At 40.4% G+C, this 22,872-nt stretch overlaps 2 protein-coding genes across 2 annotated transcripts; both read right to left on the bottom strand.

Moving 5' to 3' along the window:
- Positions 1–1,260: 1,260 nt before the first annotated feature.
- Positions 1,261–7,276, bottom strand: rabggtb (Rab geranylgeranyltransferase subunit beta). The gene is made up of 9 exons (XM_022209596.2): positions 7,152–7,276; positions 6,510–6,617; positions 5,619–5,816; positions 5,430–5,535; positions 4,917–4,969; positions 4,482–4,592; positions 3,980–4,105; positions 3,492–3,641; positions 1,261–2,463 (listed from the first exon to the last, which is right to left on the bottom strand). Exons 1-9 carry the CDS (start codon positions 7,152–7,154, stop codon positions 2,323–2,325), a joined length of 996 nt encoding a protein of 331 aa, XP_022065288.1. The 5' UTR covers positions 7,155–7,276; the 3' UTR covers positions 1,261–2,322.
- Positions 7,277–8,775: 1,499 nt separating this feature from the next.
- Positions 8,776–22,096, bottom strand: acadm (acyl-CoA dehydrogenase medium chain). The gene is made up of 12 exons (XM_022209597.2): positions 21,929–22,096; positions 20,742–20,841; positions 18,243–18,340; positions 17,749–17,818; positions 15,890–15,990; positions 14,583–14,663; positions 13,762–13,892; positions 13,557–13,665; positions 11,703–11,843; positions 10,490–10,585; positions 9,876–10,124; positions 8,776–9,802 (listed from the first exon to the last, which is right to left on the bottom strand). The coding sequence occupies exons 1-12, from the start codon at positions 21,947–21,949 to the stop codon at positions 9,731–9,733; spliced, it is 1,269 nt and encodes a 422-aa protein (XP_022065289.2). The 5' UTR covers positions 21,950–22,096; the 3' UTR covers positions 8,776–9,730.
- Between the last annotated feature and the right edge of the window lie 776 nt (positions 22,097–22,872).

The raw sequence follows: 22,872 nt of genomic DNA, 5'->3' as shown, positions 1-22,872 counted from the left end.
TCTTTGGCTCTGCACTAACCGAACATTTACCAGTTTAATAGTTTATTATATTTCACTTTTCCTTTAAATCCCAGCAGTAGAAAGGGTCTAAGTTCTGTTCATAAATACACATTATGCTTCTACTTCACTAGAATTCGGACAAAAATAAGAGATTTTCTGATTTTACTGTCTACTTTAGGAACTCCTCTTGTAAATCTGATGCTTTGTTCTCAAACTCTCCACCAGTGCTGCTTCAACCTGAGAAACTTTGAGGAAATGCTTCTTAAACCAAAATCATTTTGTATGATTTTGACAGCAGTAAGGCTCTCTCCTCCCCTTTCACGGTAAACCTCTCCCTCTCTGGTGTTACTGTCTTTATAAACTGGAAACCTGCCAGATGTGTCTCCAGATGTTCTACATGATCTTCATTCTCTGGTCCAGACGCATCTTAAATCATCAGACTTGTGAAATTAAATGACCCCAAATAACCAGAAACAGAGGCAACACAAACACAAATGAACACAAACAGAAGCAAAATTACTTGTATCAGACGCACAACAAGCACAAACACAAAGTGACATAAACGGATGCATAACAACCACAAAAAGCTTGAAAATAACCAGAAACGGATACATGACAGGAAAAATGACCACAAACAGCCACAAAATGAAGCACGGTAACCATAAAAATCTCTAAAATGACCGCCAATAGATGCAAAATGACCACAAATTAATGCTTAATAAGAGAAACAGATGCAGAACTATCAGACGCAGACGTAAAACGATGAGCACAAGAGCAAAAAAACAACGGATTAAAACTGATTGGCTGAGATCCATCTGCACAGGAAATGACCTCATTTAGTAGAAATCTGTTTCACTTTGACATGAAAGAGACTTTATTGGAACATTTCTGTCCGAAACTCCATTTAATGAACCAGGATTCAGTGATAAAGAGCATTACTAGGGAGATCTGTGAACCAGACCACAGATTAGACGACGAGAAAACGTCAGACTGGACCTCATTATCATGTTTCTGGCCTTCATTCACCACACACACGTGCTTTTATTCATTATAAAACTTTCTGAAGATGAGCCACTGTTATTTAGAGCTGAAATTCATTCACAGATATAACATTAACCTGAACTATGAGTATTTCTCCTCCTGATAAAACAGACAAACGTCTCTGTGGGTTAATGAAGCGTTTCTACCGTCATGTTCCAGCTGCTGCCTCCTCTTCAGCTTCTTTCAAACAGCGACCTTAAGATCACAGAAACTCGAAGATTAATGCATTAAAATGTGATTTATTTACTTTCTGTAACAATATGGACACTGAACAGTTCATTAACAGATAAAAGTTCATCCACACAGACAACATGAGTTTCCCAGAAGCCGTTCCACACAATCCGAACCCGGAAATGTTTCCCGATTGTTTCACGGTGTGGAGGCCGATCAACAGCAGCTGCGGTGAGTAACGTGGATTTAAGTAAAGAGAGGAGCTGTGGATAGACTTTAAATGTGCTGAAAACCTCCTCACAAACAGAACATTTCCTCTAAAGCCCACCAGGAATAATTCTAATGCAGACTAAAGCCGTTGGTCAGCGATCACCCTGCTGCCCTTCACAGTCCTCAGATACAGAAGTTAGTTTAATGCAAAACAACACGATGATGAGGAAAGAAAGAGATGTGGAGCCTTTAAACTGAACCGTGGTCAGAATGTAATAAAATAAATAAAGCAGTAAATCTGACTTTTACCTTCAGTCTCCCTCAGTGAACTCATCTGAATGAATGAAGCTTCGACTTTTCAGGGTCAGATCTGTCATTTGATCAGCAGAATATTCTTCAGACAGCCTGATGCTGAGCTGTGGATGTGTGGAGCAGACGGAAACATTCGGGGCTGCTTCTGCCACATGTTCTACACTCCATGCCGTCACTATTTAACCGCCACGCCTCCTAAAGCAGCAAACAGGCGTGTCGTTACACTAATAGATAAATCTACTGGGAAGCTGATGAGACCAGGAAACATCTCGACTGTTGCACGATTTCCCTCAAAGTTAAGGAATGTTGTTTAATGATTTCTAGACTTCAGAAAGTACAGTGACGCTTTAAACGCCTCGCTCTGCTGCAGTCAAACAGGAAAAGTGGCCTGATGATGAGAAGCAGGATTTAAACTGAAGATTCTCCGTCTGTCCTCCAGGTCTCTACCGAGGATCCTCCATCTGAACGGTCCTCTCTCTGCTGCCGTCACCGGGCTGAGGGACAGGAGTGGTGTTGTGGAGTTGTGCGACGGTGTGTGTGAGGGTGGGAAGGTGTGTGTGTGTGAGGGTGTGGGATAGCGTCAGGCGGCTAGCTGAGGAGGTCTGGCTGCAGGCCGATCCTCTGCAGGACGTCTTCAGGCATACACAGAACTGGATTTACTGCTTTGATCTGTTCGTCTCCGAGGAGGGAGAGACCAGCGACTCCAAACAGAGTGTGGAAGGGATCCACCTGCAGAGAGGAGGGACAGATATCAAGGTAAAATAAGCTGACATGCAGGGATGTCGGGCTGATAATATCGGCCCACCGATATCAGCGGCCCGATATCGGCATAAAAATGTACCATCGGTCAATATCGTTATTGTTTTTGTTGCCCATCATGAAAACTGATAAAATATTGCCTGGATTAACCGACTCATGGAGGGAGGGAGAGAGTGAACTGTTGTTTGAGACTATTTAAAAAAGAAAAGAGGCATAAATAGGTCATTTTTTTCCATAACTGCAGTTGAAGTGGTTTTCTTATTTTGCTCAGAAAATGTTTACATTTGGAAAGCCTTGTTGCATTAGAAAATAAAATGAGGCATGATGTGTTAATTCCACCACAGCAGATATGTGATGTTACGTAAAATTAGTCAAACAGCCCTCAGATATCGGTATAGGTTGATATCGGAATCGGAAATTAAGAGTTGGACGATATCGGCATATCGGTTAAAAAGACAATATCAGACATCTCTACTTAGATTATTTAGAACTTAAACATGAACATAACTTCATTTCCAAACATATAAACAGCACTGACTGGACTTTAACTTTTCAACTTTGCCACAATAATAAACTATTATTTGCAATTTCTTCAACTAAGCAAAACTTAAGGAGCTTGCAGAACACATGCCTGTGCTCAGGTTATTTAGTCTGTGGGTACATCTGTAGTAAATGGACGCATTCTATGGTGCCATGATTTCAGATCATCATTAATAATAATAATAATAATAAAATGGTGCATTTCTACAAAAATATGCTGCATTTCTGATAATGCCATATGGGGGAATGAGCAGCCTTGGAGGAGGACTGCGCTCTCTGAGGGCTTTTCTTGTTATTAGTCCAGAAGGACAAAGTTAAAGGAGAAATACGAAAACAAACTGGTGTGTTTCTGTTGTACGGCCTCAGCAGAACTTAATGAGGGAAGTATGACATGTACTGACAGTAAAATAAAGTAAAACCAGGGGGGCTTTCTGTCCCGTCTGGGTGGAACTCCTCACCATGTCTCCTGGTCGATCAGCAAAACCTCCCGTCTCCTCGTCCTGACAGGCCAGAATAAACGTCCTCAGCTTGGCTTTGTCGATCCAGTGAATCCTACCGATGATCTTCAGAGACGCCAAAACCCACCAGGAGTAGCAAACATCTGGAAGCTGGAGGAGACCGAAGGTTCACCACAACTCTGACAGAACTTTAACCGTCTAGCTGAAGCCTGAAACATCCGGGAACATCTCAGTTTGTCAGCAAAGTTTTAAAAATTCTTTATCTGTCTCTGTTTGCTTGAAAACCTTTATTTGTTAGGATAAATGCTGCGACACCAACAGCTTTACTCTCTATCTACTGTTAAATCTATACTACTGCGGTTCAAATTGTTCCACTGTAAATGAAACTTTAACTCCCAATAAAGCAGAAATGTGAACCATCAGAGCACAGGAAGCTGCTCTCTGTTTACAGCTGACAGACATCTGAGTGAACATCTGGAACCTCAGACCTTCTCAGGACGTCCGTTGAGGCCTCCAGACGGCAGCTGCCTCTCACAGAGCCACCAGCCCAGCAGGTCGGCGTTCAGCTGGTGGAGCTGGCCGGTCAGAGACAGGAAGCCGGTGCAGCAGTAGATCTGGTAGAACAACAGAACGTTCTCTCTGTGAAAACCATCGTGAACATTCAGACCAGGAGCAGAGCAGCTTCACTTTTCTGAAGGACGCTGCTGCTTCACAGGAACAGTAAAAAGCATTCAGGGAAGTTTTCCTCTTTTACTGCTGCTCAGGATTAAACCGATTTCTTTTTTGACAAGAATTTGAACAAAAACTCTTTCATCTCAAAGTAAAGACAGATTTCCTCAGAAAACACCAGAGGAGTGGTCTCCCTCACTAGTCTCTTTCCTACACGCTGGTTCAGTTTTCAGGACAGCTTTTACTCATCGTATATTTCACGTTTTATTAATTGACATTATTTAGTAGAAATCTGGTTTCTCTTTTTCGGTCTAAACTCACCTGACCAGCGTGAGACTCTGAACCCGGTCTGCAGCCAAAACCTCCATCAAAGTTCATACAAGACAAGACGAACTCCACGGCTTTGTCCACGTTTATCGTGTCCATCTTACCCTGGAGAGAACAAATCATTTAAAGAGTTGAATTATCTGCATTCTCATCAATCAGTTTATTAGATAAATCTATCTCATAATCGCTAAAGTCCCCGTTGTTTTAGAACGATGTTGACTGAATGAATTAACTGTAGTTTACTGCAGCTCTGCATTGTGCTCTAACTGATATAAAACTGTGTGATCCTTCCAAACTAATCACAGGTGAAGGAGGAGTTCTCTCCAACAGTTTAAACTGATCTACTCCCTGATTACACACAGCACTTTAACCTCCGTGTATTTAAATAAAAAAACTACAGAAACTTGTTGAAGAATATTAAATACATACCAATAAAGCCAGAGTAGCAACAGCACAGAAGGAAAAGCGTGTGTCTATCTCACCTGTAAAGACAAACAACTCCAGTTACACTAAAATTATATTTTAACAGAAACAGGAACATGACTGAACGGCAGCTTTTACATTTTAGTCTTTTCATTTTAACTGAAAGTCAGATTTCTTCATTTACACTATTTTGTACCAGAAAAAACTCTTTGAACTTTGTTGGACAAATGGATAAAATCTGATAAAACGATGAGAATCAAAGACATGACGTCACACTAAAATGACATTTACAGACAAATAATGAGAAATATACACCTTTAACAAAGCAGCAACACAATGAGATGCTTCCAACCTCCAGAAGACACGAGCAGTTCAACTTGGGTTTACATTTAAAAGACAGAATATATGAAGCGCGACTTGATTTTTCCGGTTGTGTTCCCCACTGTACAGAAATCCTCAGGTGGCTTTTCATTCATTATTTTTTACTTCATGAGCAGCATGGATTAGAAGCTTGCTCACCCCATTTGTCCCCAGCAAAAGAGCCGTCCTCCTGCTGCAGCCCTTTGACATATTCCACCACTCTGTCCACGTCCAGCGCGTCCACGCTGTCGTACAAACACAAGATCTGAGGAGGAGAAACACGGTGAGACAAAAACAGAGTAAAGGGCATTGTTAAAATAACAACAATAGTAATACTGATAGAGTCACCTGCACAGCGCTGAGGGTGTACAGCAGATGGGGGTCGTGTCCGATGCTGGCGCTGATGCCTCCACAGTCGTGCTGACAGGCTTTGATGAAGTCTATGATCTCCTGCCGGTTCATCCGGGGCAGCTGGCTCATCAGGTCCATCACCGTCAGCCCCCAGTAGATGCCGCTCATCCTCAGGTACTCTGACAGCGTGTACTCCTGGATGAATTCACACAGTAACACATATCATACTAACATTTAATTAAATACACTACTGTCAGCCAGACATTTTCCTGTTTTCCATGAAAGCTCACACTTTTATTCATAGTATATACACACAGTAGTAGATATACATACATACATATATATGTATATGTTACAGGCAAAATTAGAATCCAGGCAGATTTTAAATCCGCCTTGGCAGAATTAGAATTTTGATTTCCCCTAGGCTAGATTGAAATTTGAAGGGTTTTGAATATGATATGCTCTGTTAATGTAATTATTTGTTTTCCCTAACATTATGGACCTTGAAATTTGGTTTTAGATACAAGGTAAATAATTACTTTAGAAGTAATGTCAACTTTTGTCCTCAACACTTGGCAAAATAAACAGGGAAAAAATTATCTTGTCAAAGTAGTTTATGGTTGTTTTTTTTTCATATACTGTATCCCAAAATCCTGTTAGAGGGTTAGGGTTATTCTTTCTAATATACAGACTATTGATATATCAAGATTGAAATCCGTACAACCGTAGTAGGATTTGATCTCGCCGAGGTGAAATCAAAATTCTAATTCTGCCTAGGCGGATTTAAAATCTGCCTGGATTCTAATTTCGCCTGTAACATATAAATACTGCAATATACTTGGTGCAGACAGAGCAGAAAATAAAGAGCCATGAGACTGTTTTCCTCACATAGTCGTCCTTCTTGGAGCCATAGGCTGCGATGTAATCTCCGTGTTTATCCAGCAGCAGAGAGCTCGGAGCGTCGGGTTTAATGATCACATCTTTCACCTGGGTCCCCTGGTTCCAAACACACAAAAACAGCCGTCAAACACAACTTTCAGTAATTTTATTTTATTTATTTGATCAGGGACCACGCAATCTACATAGATAACATTCATTAAAAAAGACAGTGACGTCACCGAATTGTTTTTTATCCAGAATTTGCAAAGCTTGGTTTTTTTTGATGAACCTGAGCCCAAACTGTCAGACAGCAAAGATATGGGAGGAGATCACAGCTTCATGTACAGCCTGAGCTGGCGTCTGATTGCTCGTATGTACCCTCCATCCTTTTACCGTCAGACCCAGCACTAAGTTAACTCCGGTTATGAGACTAAATGACAGAAAATGAAAACATTAACCGGCTTGTTGTCATTAGCTAGCTACATGCTAACGATGCTACACTTAGCCTCCCTAGCTAACGGCTTTCACAGATAAACAGTCGACGAGAGGATAAAGTTTGAACATAAGTGAGATAAATAAACAGCTAGAACCACTAAGGTAATGATTATTTTCTGTCTCAAAATAAACTGAGTTCTACAAACAGAACGTTACCATTCTGACATCATCAGGCTGCTTCTTCTTCTACTACTACCGCTGCTCGTTTCCGGTTCTTCTTCTACTGCAGTTTTTACAGCAGCTGGTTTACGTGCACTACTGCCTGCCACCTTCTGCTTTGGAGGGAAACCATCACGTGTCCACTCGTGAAAGTACATGAATCAAGTACAAACTGAGCTACGAAGTACACTGACGGTCAATAGAAACTTTGAGACCATATTTTTCAACATAATTTTTATTTTGAAGCCCGAAACTGGATTTTCTTCATATGAATCATTTGTTTAGCATTTTGGCATACAGAAACAAGAAGCTAAAGTTTCAAGAATGATTTCAAAATAAAGAATTTCACAAAAGAAAACGGCACCTGCCAAACACAAAGTCACTACAGTCAATACCGAGTATGGCCTCCATTGGCTTGGATGCAGGCAGCAATCCGTCGGCGCATGCTTTGGACCAGGCTTCTGATTGTGGGTTGGGAACAGCCCATACGCCTGGATACATCACTGTAGCTCAAAGCGGCCTCCACCATACCCAGTGCCCGGAGACGTTGTTCATGTGATAGACGCGGCATGATGCTGTTCACTGGACTAACAATGGTGGCCTTTTTTGGGCCTTTATATAGGCCTTCAGAACCCATTCTCACATTGTGCAGATACTCACTGAGTATTGCTTGGTGTGTATTTGGTTCACTTTTGCAAAGTGACCAACCCATGTGCAATGAATCATGACAAAATGACAACTCATCATTATCTCAACTACCAGGGCACCAGATCATCAGTAAATCCACATGAATAATTACAACCCCCCCCCCCCTACAAGTAGAAATGTTTCTGTGTACATTTCTACCTCAAACTTTGTATTGACTGTCAGTATACATCAGATCAAGAGAGGATATTGTCATATGGCAGCTGTAGTAACTTAAAAAATGAAAACTTTTTTTTACATGAAGCATGAAATTTGGAATAAATGAAACTAACAGGCAGCTATGGTCAGTAAAAGCTCCTTCTCGCTTGTTTTTTTAAAATAGTAATTATGATTTTTAATCATTTTAGGCCCTTTGTTTGAACAAAACTGTAAATCCTTTGGGCTTTCCCTATTTTTAAATACAGCATTAACCAATAAAACTGCCAGAAAATGAAACTGAAAGAGACTGATTAAATACTAATGAGAACCTCAATGTTTGTTGTAGTTTAGTGTCATACAGAATTAAAATGAAAATGCATTTATTTGTGGTGTATTTACTTAGAAAACAATAGCCTAACCATGATTTCACTGAGTCCTTCTTTGACTTCTGTTTTCTACGATAACGATGCTACTTTCTGCTGGAAATTCGAGCCAAAGTTGTATTTCTGAGAGGCAAACAGCGGCCGAAAACAAACCACTGATGAGTGAATAAAATGCGATGCTTTAATCAAAGTCTGAGCTTTTGAACGTGAACATGATTGCTGCCAGGAATCTGCTTCAGTTTCTCTGTAGAATGCGTTCACCCGTCGATGAGGCTTCTTTCCAGTGTAGCTGGTTGCTTTCATTTCCAGATTTAACTCACAAGTGGATATCTGCAAGAAACCTCCTCATGTTTCACTTCTATTGTCATCTCTGAGCAAATTCAACCCGAGTCAAGTCAGTTCTTCCAATAAAACATGTTTATTTGCATTAGCAATGTACCAAAAACAACCACAGCATCTCAGATGAATGTAATAATTTAAAAAACGGATGGCAGACAGAAGATTTCACCGTTATGTCGAGTGACTTCTACACTTTCGTCTGCACAGGTCAGGAGTTAAACAGCAGGAAGCAATGCGGTTTTACAAACAATACGTCTCCAAACAATCCGTGCAGAAACGGATTTTACTATTTTACAATTTGATCTTCAGAGCAAACGCAGGAGATGAAAGATGCAATAAGGCGTGAAGAAAATAAATCATCTGTTTACTGACAATCAGGACGGCGACAGGAATCAGCACAAGTCTGCAAACCCCAACTCTAACCCTCTGGGAATAAGGCTGATCTTCTTATCCAAACTGATCATCTGTCCTCACAAAGAAAACCTAAAACTTACCAGTCGAAACTCCGGATGCACCTTCTCATTCAGTGCTTTTTATTTATTTGTATTATTTTCTACATTATAGATCAATACTGAGGATTGACACCGTTTTGTTTACAACATAATTCCACATATGTTCTTTTCCAGTTCTGATGTCTTCAGTATTAATCTGTAATGTATAAAATCATTAAATAAAACCTTTACCTGGTAGCAGCACTTTCACAGTCTCACTTGGCAGGTCAGTGGTAAACAGCAGCAGGTTAATAAACGGTTTGTTTGTGGGGTTTGATTTCTGCGGCCAGTATTTACAGCCTGCTGAGGATTTTTGGAACTTATATTTACAACTGATAATAACCTGAAAGCAAACTTGACAAACATAAAATAGTAATGCGATATTTTGTCATTTAAACGACATTTAAATTGATCGATGGCCCTGCGGGGTTCGAGTCCCCGCAGCGGGATGAAGCGACATTAAGGCAAACACTCTGTTCGTGTTACGTATAGAAAAGCTGCGTGAACGAGGACGAGGCGCTCACTTCTTGAATCTTCCCAGGTGTTCTCGGGCGATGATGATTCTCTGGATCTGAGCTGTGCCCTCGTAGATCTAAAAACAGACAGGAATTAAATAAAGTTTGACCACAGACGTATTGGTTTGGTGCATCATCTTCTTCACCCACCTGGTAGATCTTGGCGTCTCTCATCAGCTTCTCCACCGGGTACTCGCTGTTGAAGCCGTTGCCTCCGAACACCTGCACGGCGTCGGTGGCCACCTGGTTGGCGACGTCTCCGGCGAAGGCCTTGGCGATGGAGGCGTAGTAGGTGTTCCTGCGGCCCTGATCCACTTCCCAGGCCGAGCGCTGGTACGCCATCCTGGCCAGCTCCACCTTCATGGCCATCTCAGCCAGGATGAAGGACACGGCCTGGTGCTGTGGAAGGAGACAGCAGCTCATTGGTCCTGATCATCTGGTGGTCAGGAGGTATGTTTGGGTTTTAAAAGCAGCTTTCCAGCTAAAAATATCAGCTTAGAAACTAGAATTAATCAAGAAAAGACTCAGGAGACTGCTTGTTTCCTGTTTAGTAGCTGCTCTGATCGTTATTATTTTACCTTTACTCTTGTTTTCACACACTGCATTCCTGTTTCTGATTGTGTTTAAACTTTAATTTTCTAATGACTCTTTGGTTGTAATCTTTTTGTGCTAATCTGCCCTTCATTGTTGCGTGTTAATGACAGTAAAGATCTGTTCTCTTTGATGCCAGCGATGGAGCATAAAAACTGAGTCTACTAACTAACATCAGCTATAGCTCTGCCGAAGGTCTTCCTCTCCAGGGCGTAGTTGGTGGCTTCATCCAGAGCTCTCTGAGCCAGACCGGTCGCTCCTGCTGCCACCTGAAAAACAGACAAAAAGTTCATTAAAACACAAGTATTACACTGGAGATGTCCTGAAATATTATGTATTGTGGACAAGTGGAAATCTGTCGTCTTTTACGTCCACACAGATCCATAAGTTAGACACAACAGAGGTCCATCAGAAGGTTCTGAGATGCACTGAAAGCATCATGAAACGTACAAACAGAACGTTCCACCATGCTGTCAACAGAACGATCCGTCCTGTGTTTTTGTGACAGCTGGTAGCTGGACACGGATTTCTCTAAGGACAGCAGACGTCCACAGAGAGAAAACAGAAAGTTAAGAAGAGCTTGGAGTAAATAAAACTCTGGGAGAGTAGAGTCCTCATTCTTAGAGCTTTTCTTCTCATGTCTGAGTGACGGTTGGAATCCTTTGGACAGATTTCCTCACTGCTTCATTTCTGCAGTAAATAATCTGTTGTCTAGCGCTGGCCCGAATACTGGTTTCTGGCCTCCGAATAGTCGGGCCCTATTAAAGACGAATATCCGAATATTCGTTCCGCCCCGTAACATCCGGGGGGGGGGCTTGTGGCGGAGATGGCCGAACACGACGGCCCGAATATTCGGATCCGTTCGTCTGGTCTCCCGGGTCCAAATTTTGCCCTCGTTTTGTCTTCAGTTAAACTGAAGAATTCCCAAACAGCGGAGGTCTTCAGCATCTTGTCTTGTGTTTATGCAACCAAGTGAAGCGTGACGTCAGAGTCGGCAGCAATAAGAAACATGAATGGAGGAGCTGAGATGAGCCGACGTGGGCTGAAGGCGAAGGGAAGAGACGAGCTCCAAATATTTTCATCTGGGGGGAGGAGGGGGGGAGACAGTCGGATACCAAAATTAGTATCCAGATACCGCCGTAGCGAACGAATATTCGGATATTTGGGTCCAGCCCTACTGTTGTCATGAATTAATTTCCTCTGTGGCAGCAAAACGAATCCCACAATACTACAGAAACTCCTGCAGGTTAAACTAAGATTTATAGAAACTTTTAGAAATGACGTGGAACACAGGGCCGCTGGAGGGGGCGTGGCTGCTCAGATGACGTAATGCGTCCGTACTGAGCCGCACGGACGCATCGAGCATAAAACGAGCTTCAGACTTACTGGAGGTCTGGTGTTGTCGAAGGCTCCCATGGCGATTTTGAATCCGGCTCCCTCTCCGATCAGGACGTTCTCCTTCGGTATCCTCACGTCTTCAAAGGTGATTCCTCTGGTGTCCGAGCACCTCTGGCCCATGTTCATCTCCTACCAGCACAAAGCAAACAGTTATATCCAGGATGGATTCACACTAAAGCAGATGACTGAACCATCCCGGTTGGATATCTAATAATAATTTATATTCCACTCACATCAGCAGCAACAGTTGAGCAGGTTCTGGTCTCTAAACCATGGAGCTCTAACGGTCCAGGTCAGTCTCGTATTTTTGACTGGTTTTCTTGTTTCACACCAGAATAGTTCAATTTTCTGGGTTTTACTGGTTCTAATGGAACCGTCTTACCGATGAATCAGTGACAGTGTTCTACGTCCACTGAGCTTTCATGTAAACGTGGAGAAGCAGCTTTGTAGTTTTTCTTTGCTTAAACATTTCCGTCTTTAGTTTCCCACTGATAAGACAACAGATGTGACAATCAGAAAAAAACAGCACCAGTTTCCACGACGTCTGGATGCAGAACGTGCCTCATAATCAGTCATATCTGTGCTTCGCATAGATATTAGACCCTCCAGAAAAACGTGGGCTAAAATCCTGATTATGCGAATAAATATGCGCAGTTTTTATGCCAGTTTATGGGGGCAAATTGCGGAAAGTTGCAAAATATGCGAATAGTTGTGAAATATGCTAAAAGATGCGAAACATGTAAGAACTGGGAAAAAAGGTGATTGTTCTCCTACATCCTGTTACTAGGCTACCACTGAATGAAAAAGAGCAAAATAAAGATAAACAGACATACTACATGTAAGACACATCACAGTAAGAGCTGCCAGTGTTTCATTTATTATCAGCCTAAGCAGGACTTAAACATTCCTCAGTCACACATTTCTCAGAAATAAAACATTCTTTCTGCTTAATTATACTGTGAGGTAGAGCAAACTATCTGCAACACGGTTGATTTTCTTCGGTGCTCCAGAACGATGTTGCACGGGGTGCAAAAAAGTTCCCCCCCCACTTCCGTGCAGTAAATCTGGGTACTGTTTTGCCTCTGGCTGAAATATTCGTAGGTAAATGTGATCTTTGAACATTCGCCATTCTTGTTTTTCGTCTCTGAGCGCCGCGCTCCGCATCAGCTCGTGCTTCTAGTGTGTGTGTGAATGCGTGAACTGATGACGTCAGGCCGGGCGTCACATAAAAACTCACAACTCCATTTATATCGGTTATAGTTTTCTCCGTTTATGCGGAAATTGTGAAATCAAGCAGGACCCGCATATTTCTCTTTGTTTTCGTGGAAATGTGAGATTCTTGCGGGAATTATGCGCTGTTTTGTGGGGATTATGTGGCCTTTTGGGAAATAATTGACCCCCGCATAATCAGCGGTATTTTGGTGATTAATGTGGGAATTCATGCGATCACATAATCCTGTTTTTCTGGAGGGTCTAATTTTTGCAGACACACCGGCCCTTTGTGGAATGAGTTTGACATCCCTGGTCTAAGATATAGGAAAGTGGTTTTTACAATTTCAGTCTGTTTCTTCCTGCTAAGAGCTGCTAAATGATGGAGACTGACAGCTCCATAATGACCCTGAACGCCTCACAGTCAGAGCTGCTGACATCACGTCTTCCATCTATAAAAAGTGGATGAAGCTCGATGAAGAAGATCTGCTGCTTCTGTCTTTATTCCTCCATGACTGAATTTCCACATTCTACATTTCAAAGTACCAAACCTTCCTCCCTCAGTAAATACTGCTTCATACTTTGGAGTTAACTCTCCTCACTGAACACGTGCTGGACAGAAAATAATCTCACCTTCCTTCCTGGTGTGACTCCCGGAGTGTCGGCGTCCACGATGAAGCCGGTAAAAGCTTTGCTGGCGGGACATTTGGGGTCTGGGTTTGTTCGTGCCAGAAGGAAGTACCTGGAAGCATGAAAGAGCCGTGAAGGGATAAACAACCAGACAGCGGAGGTGTTTGAGGAGCGAAACGCTGCAGTAAATCCTGTGGAGAGGACCCACCAGTTGGCCTTTCCTCCGTTAGTGATCCACATCTTCTGTCCGTTAACGACGTACTCGTCTCCCACCTTCACAGCTCGGGTCTGGATGTTGGCCACGTCAGAGCCTGCTCCGGGCTCAGTCACGCAGTAGGCCTGCCAAAATAAAACAATAATAAAAATAATAATACAAACCAGGAGGAGTTAACGAGGTCTGAACCGGAGCAAGACAAAGCTGCTGTCGTCCCACAGGATAAGTTAAGATAAGATTTATTTTATTCATCCTGGAGGAAATTATTTTATAAACAACAAACAAAGGTTAGTGGAATATACACAATTACACAGAGGCTAGTAGTAGAATACAAATAATAAAGCACAAAATGCAAAATAAACAAGATAACAAGTACAAGATGTAAACTAAATAACAAGAAAATGAACAGAAAGCAAACAGATGCACTGCACGAGAAATACAATGACAATCCAGAACGTGAGACGAAGGAAAAGTCTGATGATATTAGAGCTGAAAATAAGTCCACTGATCACGCATCACGGGGAGGAAGGAGCTCCTGAGGCGTTCTGTGGTTTCAGTCTACGGCTGGAGGTTTGAATTTAACAAAATAAACGTCCACAGCGCAAGAGAATTCACTATCAGCACTAATTTGGCTGAAACTTTCTAATTAGTGAGCTAAAAATGATCAGATTGATACAGATTTTTTTTTTTTTAAATCTTCAGTCGAATAACTAGCAAACCACTGCAGATGATTAAAGACTGTGACTTTTATTTCCTTCTGAGGAATGTGGTGACAAAAATAAAGCATCTTAAAAGTGTCCAAATGAAACACTTACACACATGAGAGGCTCTTCAGTCATCCTTCCCAGGTATTTCCTCTTCTGGGCATCGTTTCCAGCCAGGATAACCGGCATTTGCTGTGAGGAACAAACAGATTAATTCTAGGTCCGGCGTCAGCACAGGTCTGATAGGAAACGCTCCGATTTTATTTGTTTATTTTGCTGGATTTTGGTTGATTTTTATGTGAATGTTCTTAAAGAAAATATCAGAAGTTTTACTGATATAAATGTAATCACTTTAGATACTTTTAGGATTTTTTGGAAGATTTTTACTCATTTTCTGAAAATATTTAAAAGAATTTTCTTGCCAAATTTGGGAGATTTTTTAAAATAAAACTTTGAAGGAATTATTGGAATTTTCTTCCTGAAGGTTTCGCAAATTTTCAAAAATTTGGGAATTTTTTTACTGAATGTTTGGATTTTTTTCAGAGAAGGAAACAATATTTTTGGTGCCCGTAAACGAAGACAACAGGAGGGTTAAACATGTTATTTTTCAGGACTGACTCCTCTTATTCCTGATCTGAGTCTCCAGACAGATTGCTCTGTTTATACCAACTACATTTTAAAGCCGCTTGAGGCTGATGTGATGGCTGAGGTGATGTTTCGCTCCACAAACTAAATCGGTTTGAGTGCCGTTTGTTGTGTTATTAGAAGCTGATTCAGCCTCCAGCAAACGCCCCATAAATGACTCCAGAAGCCACTCTTCTGCTCTGCTGACCTGGTTTCTGTAATCCTCCTGTTGTCCTCATTTAAAAAAACTAAATAAAAATCCAAAAATTCAGCAAAAGAAAATCCCCAAATTTCTGAAAATTTGCAAAACCTTCAGGAAGAAAAAGTTTTATTTAAAAAAAAATCTCCCAAATTTGTAAATATTTTCAAAAAATGAGTAAAAATGATTTTAAAAAATCTAAAAATATCTAAAGTGACTACATATTTATATATCAGTGAAACTTCTATTTTTTTCTTTAAGAACATTCACAAAAAAAATCAACCAAAATCCTGTGAAATTTGCTGGATTTTAGTTGATTTTTATGTGAATATTCTTAAGAAACATTTTTAACATTTCTTTTTTTCCACCAAAAAATGTTAAAAATTTCCCAAAAATTTTGAAAATGTGGACATCAGAAGTTTCACTGTGATTTTTTTATTTTTTTTCCCACATTTTCAAACTTTAAAACGGATTAGTCTGACCCGCAGGACGACACGAGGTTTAAATCATCCACAGCTTCTCAAATATCTGGCGCGTACTGTGTTTATTTCGATCTAAAAAATGTCAGTGGAGCTTCTAAAGAAAACAAACTTACTCCCAGAGAGTTAGCCTCCATGGCGGTCTGGACCCCTGTGCAGGCGTAAGCCAACTCCTCTGTGATGAGGCAGCTGTCAAAGTTGGACAAACCCATCCCACCTGGACACAAACAGGAATTCACAGGGTTCAAACACAGGGCTGACTACTTCCCTAAATCAGAGACATGATTCTGCCACTGAACACATCCAGCCTGTGTTTAGTCAGGGAGGCTGTTAGGGGCATGATCAGGATGTGCTCTTATTGTTCTTTTTTTAATTAAAATCTCGAGTCTGACACTACCAGGGCTCCAGACCAGCTCTCTCGTTTGGTCAAACCTCCCAGCTTGTCAGAGATAAAACACATCACCTGCTGAACAGTTTCTTATAGGCAGATGCTACAATCAATTTACAGATGTTCCCTAAATGCCCCACGCTGCTGATTGGTCGCTGCGACGCTCAGACAGGCGGAGACCAAAAATGATCTTAACCCTCCTGTTGTCCTCATTTACAGGCATCAAAAATATTGTTCCCTTGTCTGAAAAAGACTAAGAATTCAGAAAAAAATTCCCCAAGTTTATAAAAATGAGCAAAATCTTCAGGAAGAAAATTCCAAAAATTCCTTAAAAGTTTCCCTTCAAAGTTTTATTTAAAAAAAAAAAAAAAAAAAAAAAAAGATCCCCAAATTTGGCAAGAAATAAAAATGCTAAAAATAAAAAATAAAAATTGTAAATGTTTTCAAACAAAATGACTAAAAATCCTCTAAAAAGTCCTAAAAATATCTAAAGTGATTCCATATATATCAGTAAAAGTTCTAATATTTTCTTTAAGAACTTTAAAAAAAATCTAAGAATTCAGAAAAAAAATCCTCAACTTTATAAAAATGAGCAAAATCTTCAGGAAGAAAATTCCAAAAATTCTTTAAAAGTTTACCTTTAAAGTTTTATTTTAAAAAAAGATCCCCAAATTTGGCAAGAAATAAAAGTGCTAAAAATAAAAAATAAAAATTGTAAATGTTTTTTTAAAAAAATGACTAAAAATCCTCTAAAAAGTCCTAAAAATATCTAAAGTGATTCCATATATATCAGTAAAAGTTTTAATATTTTCTTTAAGAACATAAAAAAAAATCTACCAAAATCCAGTGAATTTCACTGGATTTTGGTTGATTTTTTCCTGAATGTTCTTAAAGAAACATTTTAACATTTCTTTTTCCATCAAAAAAAAATGTTCAAAAATTTCCCCAAAAATGTTGAAAATGTGGAATTTTTCACTGTGAAAATACAGATTTTTTTCCCACATTTCCAAACTTTAAAACGGGTCAATTCGACCCGCAGAACGACAGGAGGGTTAAAGCGAGTTAAACTGGGCGTTCTAATGTCAGATCTGTGTTGTCTTGTTCTACCAGCGCTCTTTACTACGTGGTAAACAAACGGTGCATGTAGATGAGATGACCTCATTTTAAGCATAAATGCCCATAAATACCACAGTACACAGAGGTTTCAGTGGTACTTCTTTACACCCACCACATCCTCACACAAAACGATCGCCTTAAACTCGTCAAAAAAAGGTCACAAATGCAGCTATTTTGGTTCCAGTCTGGAGCCCAGACGACACCAGGAAAGTCAGAAAAACAGCTTGGATACCGTAGTTTTCTTCTTTTTTGCTGTTTCCACATCTAACAGGATGATATCAGAAACTATTTGAATGTTTACGAGGTTAACGTTTGCTGCATGTGAGGGTTAAATTTAAAAACGTCTCCCGTGTCGGCTCATACACGCCTAAAATGCTTCAGCTAACCAAATGTAAACTCTGCAGGACAAACAGTACTGTCAGACTTTTAAATATAAGTGAATATTTTCCACCTCAGAATAAAACAGCGTACCGTATTCCTGTGGGATGTGACCGTTGACCAGGCCGAGCTCCCACGCTTTCCTGATGAGTGGGACTGGATACTGGAAAAGGAAAAGACAGAAAAAGCAGATAAAGCTTGACTGATGCCGAAGGGAAAAGTTTAATATTAGAGCAGAAAAACACTCATAAGTAAATATTTAAGGACGACAACTCCAAATTACCAACTCATATCTGGCAGAAATCCACTTATAAAAGCATTTAAATTCATAGAGATAAACAGCTGAACAACTCGATCCTTGCTTGACAAAAACAAACACACAAAAAATATAGATAGACAGCCAGATATAGGTTCTTGCTGTTTGTCTCACTGATAACAGCACAGAGGAAAAACACCACTGAAAAGTAAAGCTACGTCAAATGACAGCACACAGACTCTCCAGGAAATATGAAGCACAATAACATTTACAGCTTTAATATCAATAATTCAAGCTGTATTTACGATCTGCAGTCCAATCTCAGACTCACTTCTCCACTTTTGTCGTAAGCAGGAGCAACAGGAATGATCTCTTCACGAGCAAACCTCCTGGCCAGCTGCTGGAACTCCTTCTGCTGATCCGTCAGCTCTGAAAGCACCACGTTATGAAGAATGACTGCTCACGAACATCATTAAGCTATAAACCAACTACTAAAGCCTCTTTAATGCCTCTGATTTAACCCTCGTGTCGTCCTGTGGGTCAAAATTGACCGGTTTTATAGTTTGAAAATGTGGAGAGAAAAAAAACATTTTCACAGTGAAAACTTCCACATTTTCAACATTTTTGGAGATTATTTGATGCAAAAAAGAGAAATGTTTAAAAAAATGTTTCTTAAGAACATTCACAAAAAAATCCAACGAAATTCGCTGGATCTTTGATTTTTTTTCTGAATGTTCTTACAGAAAACATTAGAACTTTTACTGATATATATGTAATCATTTCAGATATTTTTAGGATTTATTTTACTAATTTTTTGAAACTATTTAAAAGAATTTTCTAGACAAATTTGAGGGATGTTTTAAAACAAAACTTTTAAGGGAAACTTTAAAGGAATTATTGGGATTTTCTTCTTGAGGGTTTTGCAAATTTTTAGACATTTTGGGGATTTTTTTGCTGATTTTTTTCAGACAAAGAAACAATATTTTTTGGTGCCCATAAATAAAGCAGTCCCTCCAGGAATTCGCGATGTTGCAATCGCGCAATTTCACGCGAAATCAACCAATCTCCGCGAATTTTGCGCGGCCTTGCAATTTTGTCCAATCACCGCAACTTTCCCGCAATTTTGGCCCGCCTCCCGTGAGCAGTCCCCAGCGCAAACCTAATGCACGTACGTCACCGAATTCACTTCCTTGTTTCTGGTTTGAAGATGCTAACGTGTGCGATACTCATGTCTCTCATTTACCAACAAAAATTACTGCTAAAGACCGTGATAAACAATTAATTCACTGATGTTCTTCACCAAAGCGGAGCCAAACTGTTTTACAATCGTGCAATACCGTGGTGGAATACAAACAAAGAAAAAAAATTCATCGATTGATACACACTTTTTTAAACATGTAGTATATTAGAACGGCTGAAATGAGCGGACAACAGACTAGACAAATCACCATGATGGAAACTGTTGCATCCAGATCCGTTAGAGCACTGAAAGAATGAAGGTAAATTAGATTACTTATTCCACCAAAGAACACGGCGGAGTTATGTGACGATCATAGACTGTATATATAGTGGACGTAGCATCTGGTTCCAGAATTGAAGCCCACCCGGAAGTGTCAAAAACTTGCAATATCACGCCGTCCGCTCGGGTTGGCTCCAAAAAGCTTTTGCTCCATAGATCCCAATTCATTTTTGGAAAAAATAAAATTTGATAGACTGATTTTCTACAGCTCAGGATTTTTTTCCTGTTAGTTTTCATGGTGAAAATGAGAGATCAGGTGGCCGATCTTAAAATAAATCAACACTGAATTTTAAATAAATCGTTAAAGTTGGCGGAGCCAGGGGGCGTGGCTATACTTGATAGACAGCAACAGAAGCCTCTGCGGTAAAACGTGGGCGGGATAAGAGAGTCCTCAGCCAATCCTGCCCCAAGTTGCTCTCTGGTCCAGTCTGTTTGATGACGCTTTTTACGTCACTGGCTCCAAAAAATCCAAAACGGCGACCAGGAAGTAGCAAAATCCGGGCTTCATTTTCTCGCCGTTGAAACAAACGGGTGACGTCACGGTTAGTTTACGCCTGGTGACGATCAGCGTGTGTGAATCCTTCCTCTGTTACCAACGTCACTCAAAAACAGACTCAGAGACTTGAATGAAATTCTCAGGGTCGGTCAGAAATGACACAAGGACCAAGTGATTAGACTTCGGCAGTGATTACGGCTTAAAGTTTGGATCCACGGATTTGTTAAGGATTCATAGCGGCATGGCGTCTGATAGCAGCACGGTAACCATGACAACAAGTGAACGCTACCTCAGCGGCCTGCTGACGATCACATGATTGTGATCCTACAACAAATCTATCACTGTGGACGTATCGGAAATGACACAAAGAACAACTGATTAAATTGTGTGGGTGTTTCTGAGTCCCATCAATTCCCGTCACCCCCTGCATAGTTAGGTCACGTCATATTAAACCAGTATCTGGCTGCTGCTAATGTCCCACCGTGGTGTGCCAGCTTTTGTGGAAATGGGTTGGAACGTTAAATAATTCATTTTGGGATAAATATTGTCAGTTACAGTGTTGAAACATGTTCTACAAGCTGGAAAAAATGCATCTTTTTAGCAATTGTAACCGTCTCCGGCAATTTTATCACAACAAATAAGCTTAAAAATCGCAATTTTGATCGCAATTTTTTTTTAGAAAAGCTGCCGCGAATTCAGGCATTTTCGGCCGCAACAATCAAACGCCCGCGAAATCCTGGAGGGACTGATAAAGACAACAGGAGGGTTAAGGCATATTTAAGGCCTTTAAATAAAGCTTTCTACATTAAACTCACCAAAGGAGAAGCCCAGAGATCCGTTGCTGCTGGACAACGCTGCGTTGGCTGCAGCTGAACTCTGGAGACGGATCCCAGACCGCAGACCGGCTCTGAACACCTGGTATTAAAAACCAGCAGAAAGTTACATTTACCTTCACACCTCAGGTAGGTGACAGCAGGACGTTAGCAAATTATAGTTAGCTCCAGATGGACCACTGCCGACACATCTGAGTGCTGAGTATCTTCTTCTGTAAAACGTGAGAATGTTTCTAGAATCTTTAGAAATATCTCAGACTACTACAGCTCTATGTCTTATCCAGAAAAACAATAAGTGGCATGAAAATGTACAAATAATTGCAACATTTTTAAGCATAATATTCAGGCCAGCTCATCGCATCTGGACTAGATGTTTTTAAAAAGCTGTTTCAAGCTTGTGAAACCTTCACTTCATTCATAAAAACATGAAAAACTACAATTTCACCGCTTTTTTTTTTTAACAAATCTGGACCGCCACCAGGCAGGTCTACACTAAACACAGTCATACTACGGAAATAACAAAATAAATAATATGCCATAAAATGCAAATATTCACATTAGTGAAGCTTTACTTCAGTTCTTAAAACACAAATAAACAGTAATTTCCCATTCTAGGCTGCATCAAATCAAATATATATGAACTTTACTTCACTAGATAAAACAGATAGGAGTGATTTTCACCCTCTACCCTTCATCAGATCAGATCTAGATCTTAACCGACTATCTTTCGGCTGGAGAAATGTAAACTAATAGGATTTATGTAAAGACATTTCCAAAACACAGAATGAAAACAAGAATTTCGCTGGACCTTCAAGGACCTTCACAGCACCGGGTCGGTTAGCCTACATATAAACTGGTGGTTAGCTCTATGGCCCAGACTGACCTAATGTTGGTCCCACACAGCTTTTGACTTTTAATAATGTGTTGAGCATAAAATAATTTTTTTTAAAACAAAGTGTTTTAACCATAGACTGTAGTCTATGTTTTTCACCGCTGCAGCTCGTTGCTAGCTACCGTTAGCCCGTGACGCAACAATCAAAGCTTCTGTTTGGTCAGAGGAAGGAAGAAATGTTGGTCAGGAGGACAACCAACCGCTCAGAGCATACTTTAGTTCACTTATATTATAGAAAACACGAAGCTAAATGACGACTAGCGCAGATTAAACTCACCTTATTGAGCAGCATTTTCATGTCGGGCAAACAGCAAAGACTGGAAGCTACCACTGCTCCACTGCCACACAAGCGGCCTCTCAGCCAATCAGAGCGCCGGGATCTGGTCACGTGTCGCTCCTTGGCATCCTCGCTGTGACTTTTGCCCCAGTTCAGTTATCCAACAGCAAAACTTACCTTTTTTTCTGCCCAGTTCTGATACCTAAAAATAAAAGTGTCATCCTGTGGGATAACATGAGGGATAAATCATCCACGGCTTCTCAAATATCTGGCCTACACTGTGTTTATTTTGATCTGAAAGAACTGCAAACTCTTTTCAAGTAATAAACCCAACAAATCTATTTATAAACCTGATCAAATTTAGTTAACTATGAACTAAACTACAAATAAACCAAACCCACCTCCACTTTTCCTCCAGTTCAGCTACCTGTTAGATAACTGGACAAAACTACTAATAACCCCAACAAAAATCCCCTTTTACTGCCCAACTCAGTTACCTAACAGAACTACTAATAAACGTAACAAAACTACTAATAAACCCAACAAAAATCACCTTTTCTTACCCCACTTCAGCTACCTGTTAAATAACTGGACAAAACTAGTAGTAAACCTGACAAAATTCACTTTTAATTGTCCAATTCAATTACCTAACAGAGCTACTGATCAACATAACAAAATAAATCCGACAAAACTACTAATATACATAACAAAACTACTAATAAACCCAGCAAAACTACTAAAACACCTAATAAAACTACTAACAAACCCAATAAAACTACTGACAAAACCAACAAAACTCCCCTTTTACTGCCCGGCTCAATTATCTAACAACAAAACTCCTGATAAACCAAACCCACCTCCACTTTTTTACTGCCTCACTTCAGTTGCTGAGCAACTAAACTCACCTCCACTGAAACAAAACACACTCCAGCAGACGGGTAATT

The sequence above is a fragment of the Acanthochromis polyacanthus genome, chromosome 9 (assembly GCF_021347895.1).
Source record: "Acanthochromis polyacanthus isolate Apoly-LR-REF ecotype Palm Island chromosome 9, KAUST_Apoly_ChrSc, whole genome shotgun sequence".
In the NCBI taxonomy this organism is placed as follows: domain Eukaryota; kingdom Metazoa; phylum Chordata; class Actinopteri; family Pomacentridae; genus Acanthochromis; species Acanthochromis polyacanthus.
The sequence above is the reverse complement of the archived record's forward strand: the minus strand, read 5'-3'. Positions and strand labels throughout refer to the sequence as shown.